The sequence below is a fragment of the Macrosteles quadrilineatus genome, unplaced genomic scaffold (genome assembly GCF_028750875.1).
Source record: "Macrosteles quadrilineatus isolate MER2022 unplaced genomic scaffold, UCM_ALF_1.0 Scaffold_2__2_contigs__length_208266976, whole genome shotgun sequence".
Lineage (NCBI taxonomy): Eukaryota > Metazoa > Arthropoda > Insecta > Hemiptera > Cicadellidae > Macrosteles > Macrosteles quadrilineatus.
Genome location: NW_026542595.1, coordinates 206264523 through 206274741, shown reverse-complemented (window position 1 = coordinate 206274741; position 10219 = coordinate 206264523). Strand labels below are relative to the sequence as shown.

The following is a 10219-nucleotide window of genomic DNA, read 5'->3' as shown; positions in this document are numbered from 1 at the left end:
CAGAAGCGAAACTCAACTCGAGACGTCAACCTGTGCGTGCGACTGTCTGCGCATGCGCGAATGGTGCAACAGCGCTTACAGCACCGTCTACCAGCGAATAGTGTAACTGCTGGGATAGCGGTAGAGCGGTGGGTGTATACGCAGTACGCATTACATGCTAAAGTGTAAACCGCGACTTAAGATTATTTATAAATAAAAATATATAACAAAGCAAAACAACAGGTTAATATTTGGTTCGACTTCTCCTCATGGAGTGCTAACATTGAGAAGATTATGTAGGATAGGAGCACAGGCAAGGGAATACAGATTTATGTAACTTGCAGTGGTTAAATATGACTATGAATATGTTAACCTACAGATTTTACATATAACAATAGGTACTAATTTCTGTTGATTAAGCCAACATTTGTTTAAAGAGCAAAAAACTGAAAGGACTGGAAACTACAGCATATTTTTAGTCATCATATCATATACAAAAATAATTAAATATAGACGTCAGCTGTTACCATAGGTTCTGGCGCACACCACTGGGAGCGCCATAATATATAGTTACGGCAACTACACGGCGCTCCCAAAGGTGTGCGCCAGAACCTATGGTAACCATGGTAACCGCAGCACGGCTAATCATATCAACCCAACTATTACAGTAGGCCTATTAAAAAATTAGGGGGGAATTTAATTTAGACAGAACCATACTCAGTGGATCATTCACCTTCTATTTTAATAACAATTTGTCGACATCTGGTCCATATAGATTATTATGTCTACTCTAAAAGTCAGTGGTTATATATAATTAGATATATTTTACTGCTACCATTGAGTACGACTATACACATACTACCTACCTATCTATATTGTGTATGTTCAAAGAAAACTTTATTAATAAAACATTTAATATTTAAAAATGGGGGGGGGGATATGCATTATATGAATATAATTTATGTATTAGCATGATTTAATCATTTAAAAGTTGGTACATAATGAACAAAGGAAGATAGGGTCAAAATAACTGAACAATAAAGAACCATATAAAAGTTTTTTAACAAACTCGCCCAGAGCATATTTTAAGGGATTTCCACTGGGCGACAGTGGCGCCGGACTTACCGGGGGTCTGGGGGGGATACCCCCATTAAAAAGGGGGGTCCAAAGGTTCCCCCTGGAATTTTTGCATAAATTAAAGTGAAAATCACACATTTCTAAGTATGTTTTAATGAATTTTTCTATTATATTTGCTTGCAAATAGTCCATTTATTTAATCTCACTTAATTACGTATTCTAGAAAGTTGTGACAGGCAAAGGCTCACTTCACAACCTCTTGGGCCAAAATGATACCTCAATACCCTACTCTAAAATATTTACATAATGTTACTTTTTAAATTCCAATAAATTTAAAATGTGGATCATAAAAAAAAAAATATGCCGGCAACACCCATAGTCACTGGGCGACAAAATCTCAGGACTGGGTGACACTTGTGTCGCCCAGTTAAACATGTTATTTTATGCCCTGACTCGCCTATTATTTAAAATGTATTTTTCACCTTGGTAGAAAATGGAAACACAGTCGAACAACATAACAAAGAGAACTTAAAAAAAAACATTATTGCATTTAGAATGTAACAAGTCTACAGTTTTTATTTAAATTTATCTTTTTTAGTGGAGAACAGATAATAGCACCACAGAGAAGTAAGGTACCACAGACAAAAGAATTGAATATAGACCGACAGCAGTGCTGTGTTTAGCATATATTCTGAAGTCCACCCCTAGGAGTGCCATGTAGCTTCGGAGCACACCGCTGCAGCGCCAGCGAGTGTTTTCATGAGAAGTTGGTGGTTGGACCCAGGATTGCCAACTTCTAGAGAATTCCCCGGCATTTGGAGAGTAGGGGTTTTTCCGTTATTTTGCCGAGTTTGGTAAATTTCAGGAACGTTTTAAAAAGTGGGCTTTGTTAAAATTACAGGATTTCAGGATTTTGTACATCATCCAAAACAAGAGTCTGATATGTTGGTAGCATTTTGTTTGGGTGATATTTCTGTTAGCAGATGGTGAGTCGATGAACACTTAGCACGCTCTAGCGGCCCATCTTTCCTTTGACAGTCTATATTCATTCTATTTGTCTATGAAGGTACAAAGGAAACTTGCTTACGGGACGAGCATATTCTTTCAGTTCTAGAATGTTGTGAGTGTGCATGTGTTTACGCTTAGGCAATATGCTTCTAACAAGCAAGGAAGATCCTGAGTGGCAAGCACTGTGTGGAGTTCCTATCGCACAGGACACAGGGTCCTCCAGCATGAGCGTTGTAGTAAAAAGATGGAGAGGGTAAAAGGAGTGTGAGTGGGTTAGTAGAAGCGGCTGGGTTGGACTTTGCTCTAGACACCAGCTCTAGTATTAGACACCACTTAACGCACCATTGAATGTTTGCTCAGCAGTATTTATTGTTTCAAATGTGCCACTTTTCGCAAACCCTATTTGTTCTTAATCGCTTTTATTAAATTTTATTTTCTCAAAATTTGAATCAATATTTGTAGAGACAAACAGGTAGACTTATATTGTAAATGTTATAAGAAGAGACTTTTAACATTTAGGCAGCCCAAAAATGTATTTTAGTGAACTATATTACAATATTTTGGGGGAGGGCTTTTTCCTCTGACCCCTGAAACGGTTACCAATATTACCCCTCTAAAAAAACTTCTGTGGGCACCCTTGGCTGTCACTCTATGTGGCCAGTAATCACATTTGTGTCACCAGCCCACATAGGCCTATGTGACCAGAGGCAGCATATGTGGTAAATGACCACAATACGTGTTACCAGCTTACCATATATGTGACGGAAGTTTGTGGGTAGGAATTAAATGTCACACAGATAGTCTACATGAATACAAAATTCATGTTAATGGGGAAAACAATATACAAATCATCTGAATGTTATTATTTCATTGTTTTAGGACTGTACAAAATGTTTACATTGACTAACTTATTTCTAAACTCTATCTCCATCAAGTTCCAACACTAATGACTGGTAACTCCACTGACAAAACCTGTAAAAAAACATGTAATTAAATTAAACTAGTGGCCTGTAGGGTCCATAGCCCCTAATTTAGACTACAATAAATAAACCATGTATAAAAAGACAAATATTCGAAATGTTTTTAAAATTATCAATTTTATGTTACTTAAAATTAACAGTGTTTCTTGTTTTATATCTTGGTTTTCCTTCCGTTGGAGTCGTATATTAGTTGCTTCTGATGTGTCAATGAAATACAATTGTAAAATAATGATTAAATCAATAACACAACATATTAACAAATGGAAACGTGCACACGGTTTGGCCTGAGCCCGAAGAACGACGAATCAGAGCTGAAATCATACAGCCAAACATTGCACATCTTTTCTAGTTTAAAATTGAAGATTTGTTTTGTAATCTTACGAATTCTGCTATAGTTTCAATTTTGAGAACCAAATGCAAAGGTTAAAATTATTATTAATTATTATGAAGGCAACTCCCCATTTCGCGGTAATAAGTCAGAAATATATCTATGATTTTGTCCCTGAATTTTAAAACAGTAAGGCCCATTTCCCAGAATCTCTTCTTGTGTAGCGGAAAGCAACGCAAAAGCTATTGCACTGTTGTATTGCCTTATGTTTTTTATGAAGTTCGAATAATGTAAAAACGGTTCTTTTAGTTCGTCATTTACTTGTGGTTGTGGCATGTCCATTGTGGCTACATGCGTTGAAATGTCCATTTGTGGCCTCATCTGCGAAGTGAAATGCCCCACAGTGCATGCAAGTGCTGTTAAGAGGACCAAGAGGACCTAGATTGTGAGAAACAACACTTAACTCATTTTCCAGCGTTCTTCTAAAGACAGGTTGTAAAACAGCTTCTGGAATTCTTTCACAGTTAGGCCCTACATGACATTCTCTTTCAGCATTTCTTAAATCTGTTGAATACCTGGACACTTCCACGTCTTGCAGGTCTTCCCCTACCCTGTCTAGTTACTTCACTCATTATACATAAAAACGGAAAACAAAAAAATTAAACACAATTCGTTTTAAAACATTATTTACCAACATTGACTTTCGGAATAAATGTAAACATTGCAAAAAAATAAGTAACAGCTGATAGAATGCAGACGTTTTTCAGTCCCCATGCATTTCTTATGGTGGATATTTTACGTTATATCTCGTTTTCTGGTAACGTTATGGGAATTCTGCTATTTTTCCCGAGTCCCTGGGGTCAAAACCTTTAATTTAAGACCCCCCCACTTTTCTGCGACTTACCAGACGTCCACAATTTTCTGGTAAAAATTTGGTCTTACAGAATTATATATATAGAAGATGAGATTGTATTGGCTAAACAAAAGTAAACGAAACTCGCGGATTTTAATCACAGTTGTTAATAACAGTTCATTGAACTGCCTGCCAATTTGATATTCAATAATTATTTTTGGCATCCATCGGTGCCCAAAGGAAACTTTACCCGTCATCCAAAGTCTACTAATTATCGACAAGAGACTTAATAACCAGAAAATATCCATTGATGTGAGACCCATGAGTGTGTGTACAGCTCGTGACATCTAAGCTGGCACTTGGCATATACTAGTATCTAGTTTAGAACTTTATGTCCCGCCATGCGGGTTGCATCAACTGTCTTTGCGACCCATATGAATGTGCACAAGTACATAATACAAAGAGTCAACCCCGTGAGGCAGCGGAAATGTTTGCAGTCTGGTCTCATCCCTACCTCCACCCTCCTACCCACTACACTGCCCGCGCTAGGCCAAGTGCTAAGTATCGATATAGGAAGTAATGGTATACGTATTCTGTGTAGCTTGTTCTCCCATCTCTGTTAAACAAAAATCGTTTTACAAACTGCTCCTCAAAACTAAAAAGATTTTCAATTGCAGCACACATTCTTAGCTTGAGTAGCCTATTGCAAGGATCGGTAGCACAATCACACTTCGTTGTGACGGATAGACAGTCACTGAGGAGGAAAACAAGCCTGTCTTTCAAAGTTTTTAATCGGCGCTCGCCTAGCTTCCTTAATTTCAAAATAGCCTCGTACTTACCTGATTGGTGATGTCAAAGTGAGCACATGTTCCGTCCTGATCTACAGAATACGGCAGGAATATATCCAGCAATGACCCAGACTTGGCAGAACGCAACACAAGTCTGTCTTCTCCCACGTCAAGCAGCAGTTTCTTGCCTGAACTCTGTAACCAACAGCCACATTCAACAATTCGTTTAAACTACAACTTTAGTCCCCATAAACAGAGCAATTCAGTTTGAGCGAAGCGTCTAAGACTTAACGGAGAAAAAATCAATTGGTTTAAAATTCCTATCAATCATGTTTGTAATAACTTAAGTTACATAGGTACATCAAATTAAGTTTCATGAAACTATGATGCACAGAAATGTTACTTGTCAGCTATTCTAATACATAATAAGTATTTTTTAAACACATTACAATTTTTGATATAGGTACTGTATTGTTAATATATTTTTAATTAACAGTTGGAGACTGTTTTGTAGTTTGGAAATTTCTCGTGCAGTATGCAGGCAAAGTTGATGTCTTGTGTTGCAAGTTATTTTTTGCTTGAGTTAAATTAACACTTTGAATACTAACATAGACTAACCAACTAACCAACAAAAGTAGACTTCTCATTCCATTGTAAATGTTTTTTGTGTCTAGTTCATGTCCGGTGACACTGGATCGTTAGTGTTGACGAAGTTTTATTATTTTAGGGTTAATTTCATGATTCGTGCTTTACCTTGTGTTTATATAGCTAGGGGACGAGTCATTGTTTATTATTAGATCGTTTTATTTGGTTAAACGAGGTTTTAAATTACCGTACTGAAATAACAAGAAACAAATTATAAACAAAACACGACCTCTACAGCGCACAGGGCGGAACTAACAATAAAATTGTCTTTAGCTGATCCGTAAGGAAGAAATCTCTACTAAAGGAGTTTTTTAAGAGGCGGCAGGAGTCAGGTTGAAAATCGTCAATCTGCGACTCCTGCATTTGTACGGTCCGCAACCCGCACGGCTAGTTTCTGACCTTGAGCCTATTGATCGTAACTTCCATGGTTAGAGCAGTGTTGAAAAATGGACAGTTCGTACATTTCTAAATGGTGCAATACTGTGGCCGACGCGACGGGTCGAATGAATCTGTCTTTTTACACAAACAAACATTCGGCATGCAATTCTACGCTAATTTTTAACGTACAAATTTAATTTATACGTTTTAAAATTTAATTTTTTAGTTTTAAAATGTATGTAGTGCGTGCGAGAAGCCGGTAATTATTACTATATTATTTTGGTAAAACTGAATTAAATTTGAAATTTTACGTTTATGCAAATATGCAATTTATTTCATAGCTTTATTTATTTATTTATTCATTACTTTATTTATTTCATAAATGAGATACCATAACTAATTGTTGTTTTTTCAATATATGTTTTATTACATTACGTTAAAAGTTCTTCTATGGAATTGAGTTTTCATTTACACTCAATTTATATAACTGAGTTTAAATAATTTGATGGAAATGGGTATGGTCAATTCAATACTCATGTTTTCCTTTAGAAAACTATTTATTTCGGCTTTACAATGTAGTTGATGTTAATGAGTCTTTAAAAAAAAAAAATCAAAACAAACATGTATTAAAAATAATTATATGTACAAAAATGAATGATCATTTTACAAGCTATGATGACATTTAACCATCGCTTTTGTTTGTCTTCTTAGATGCTTTTTGCTTTTCCTGGGCATTAACAATATACGACGGATTTCGGATTTCCATTGATCTGCAATGGCGGGGATCAATTAATTCAGGTAGAATGCAATTGAGATAAAATCTCTCTAACTTAGGGACCATGTTATTTTGCCAGAACTCATCATCTCGTTCGATTTTTTCCATTTTTATTCCTTTAGTTGTCCACAGTACAAACTGGCAATAACGTCGTTTTGTAATGCTCAACTGGCCTTGCATTTGGTAGTAAAAGTCATGCCCCTTATTTATTTCACCAATCGTTCCATCCTTTTCCTTTTTCCAAAATGTACATTTTCTGGAGATGACTGCTTCATCCGGTGTCAGGTTTTTGCATGAAGATGGGCATTTGATCTCAATCAAGCCATCATCGTCGATTAACCCATCAGGAGATGCCCCTAAAAAAGGTTTTTCGTCGTCGATAAACAAGCCGCATGGTTGTATCGTTTTCTGTAATAAAGAAGCAGCTTCTTCTCTGGCCACCGGTTCATTTTGGCGGCCGTAGGCCATTGACTCACAGTCAAAAGTAGAGTATAATAATTGCTTTACCAACGAACCACAACCGGTCGTTGGTTTCATTTTACATACACGCCCAAAATTAGAGGCGGTCAATAGGTTACGGCGTATTTCGAGCCACTCTCCACTGTCACTTTGTTCGACGGTGGCTCGCTCGATTCGAATTCTTTCCTCTTCTGATCGTTGAAGTTTTTTTAGAAATTCTTCGGTTTCCATTTTCATTGTTTCCTCGTCGATGTCCGGCTTTTGGGCTGCTACGCCATAATCCGCATCGCTGTTAGAGCTCACCTGAAACAATGTCTTTCTTGATTTTTTCTGTCCCTGTCCTTTCTCAACCTTTCTTTTTCTTTTCAAACCTGTACTTTTGGTATAATATCCAGGGCTAGCTTTGTACATGTGCTTGTGGAGTACGTAGTGGGTGTTTCCTGTATTATGTTGAAGAACTGCCGCTGAACACCGTCCTTGGTACGATCCTCTCATGGCGAAGTTCACCCGTTTTCCTCCTATGTACTTAGCCACGATCGAATTGTAGTGCTCAACTGCATTAGAGGTTACATCCGTGATCAAACTCCGTGAATGGCGGCTCAGGTCACGAATAACATCACAGATTAAATTATACAATCCAGCGGACACTAACTGTGGAACAAAATTTCCTTCACTATTTACATCTTGCGCTTCCTTTGTACAAAAGTATCCCCTTTCTCTACAATGCTCATGCTGTCCAAATACATGACTGGGTACATTCAAAATATCCAGCCTCAGCTGTTTAATCTTTTCTACGTTTGGCAAATCTTGTTTCTTCCTGTATTCCTGGGCTTTTTGGACAGCCATTCTACAACGGAAAACGTTTTCACCCAATTTTTTCCTCATAAGGATACTGTTTTTGTTTTTGTTCGATGTAACTGCAATTTGCCTTAGCTTGTTGGAGAAGTTTCGCAGCAAATGGTTCTTACATTCTATTTTTTCAACAGTAATACTTTTATATGGTCTGCTCTCTCTAATCCTTTTGTATACGCTACTGTCGCCGTCTGCGATAAGACGAGCGTATCTCACTCCATACATCTCTTCACTACGTTGAAAGCCGTCTGCGATGATGGCAGGTTCCATGCTAGAAGAGCTCTGGGTTGACTCCCAGTTTTTGTAGCAGGTATGCTCTGTTGGCTCCTTTCCTAAAGATGCAGCTCGGGAGCATGGAGTGCAATATTTATTCTTCACTCCCATGTACAGCACCTTTTTTGTATTGTGGCCGACAATAGCCGCCTGTAAATAAAAACCTTAGTAGTACACATTACATACACGCGTTAGTTGCCAATTTTTTATAATAGAGAATTATTTTCTTTTGAGAACAGATAAATACCCTCGTAGCAATAAACCTGTCACACCCAATTTGATGTGATGGAGTGAAAGGTGATTATTCGCAAGCCCATGTAGCACAGATGGTTGGGCCAACGTTGGTAAATTGTGGAGCCACACAGTTGGCCAACGGTAGAAATGCCATCACTTTGAACTGTTTTCCAACCAACCATTCTCCAACAATGGCCCAACCATCCAAAAATACTGATGGCCAGGGACGTAACTAGGCTATTCAGTACCCGGGGCAAACACCTATTTTGGCGCCCCCCCTTCAATTGGACTGAACCCAATTCCTTACAAATCTTCTTAAAAAATGTGTGGTGTGTCCATCGGTGCAATACATTAATACAACAGTATTTAGATCTTAAAATGCTTAACCCCAAGTACAAAGTATTAAGGCCTAGATACTGTATAGGTGGTAAATAATTGAATGCAATATGGTTCGTATTTTCAAAGACAAATATTTTATTTGAAAACGAAATGATTCACGAAAATAATATTGCTAGTAACTAATAATATTACTAGTATTGCTAGTGTTGTGTTTGTAGTATGTGTGTGTGTGTGTGTGCGTGGTGACTGGTGTGAGGGATGGTGTGCGGAGGGGTAGGTGGGTTTCGGGAGGGGTGTGGAAGTGTTTTGACGCCGCGCCGGCGCCGTCCTAGTGACTCATCGACGACAGACAGATAACGCAGTATGCTTATCCTCATTCTCGCACCGTACAAGTTCATACGTACCGTTATGATTCGTAAACAGTAAAATAACAGTTATATAGCATTTATCATTCACCCCCCCCCCCCCCCCTAGTTACGTCCCTGCTGATGGCTAACTAACCATAACAAAACTGATATCCAACCAACCGTTTAATTTAACACAAAATAATAAAAGATTTTGTATGAAAAGCTTACGGTAATTATTAGTTGAGTAAATTGATTAAATATTTCGTAAAAAAATTCTAAAAAAACTAGCACAACATTTGTTTGCCCAGACGGGGGGTCAAACCTACTTACCACTCCTGACAGTGACGAGTAATTAGATCTGTAGGACCTTTTGCACCAGCTGCCATCAGCAACGACAGTGAGAAGCGGCGTGCCATCTTCGTCAACCTCTCCATTTTCTACTGCGTGTCTTGCTTCTTCCTGTGCTGCTTCTTTCATTTCACACTCAGCTGTAGCTACCAACTCCGAGATTACCTAAAAGGTAGTTATATAATTAAATATTAACTATTGTACATATATAAAAAAAAAATAATAACTACAACTTAGTAACGGTCTCCAATATACGACGTTATTGTAGCAAATGGCAAATCTTGAATAATAATAATAATTTTACATCAAATAAAGTTAATAATAGTGATAAACAAACAGCCGTGAAATGAATTATATGATATTGGATAAAGGATTGGTTAAACTTTTTAACTTACGTTATATCCAAAGCAAATAAGTGGACATACAGTAAATGTTTCCCTAAAATAATTTATATTTACCTTGTCCTCTATTTTCTTAAAGGTTTTGTTGCTCATCGGGGGAATGTCCATTGTGGAAAAAACTTCCTCTAATTGAGCATGGCCCCCACCTGTTGCCA

The 10219-nt window shown here is 37.6% G+C and overlaps 1 protein-coding gene across 1 annotated transcript in view; it reads right to left on the bottom strand.

Annotated features, from left to right (window-relative positions):
• Positions 1–2917: 2917 nt before the first annotated feature.
• LOC128987890 (PIH1 domain-containing protein 1-like) overlaps positions 2918–10219 on the bottom strand; it is a 33905-nt gene continuing 26603 nt past the window's right edge. The window contains exons 7-8 of the mRNA XM_054408970.1: positions 5065–5208; positions 2918–3036 (exon numbers count right to left, since the gene is read on the bottom strand). Of these exons, the coding sequence (XP_054264945.1) occupies positions 2995–3036; positions 5065–5208 (186 nt within the window). The 3' untranslated portion in view covers positions 2918–2994. The remainder of the gene's footprint in view (positions 3037–5064; positions 5209–10219) is intronic.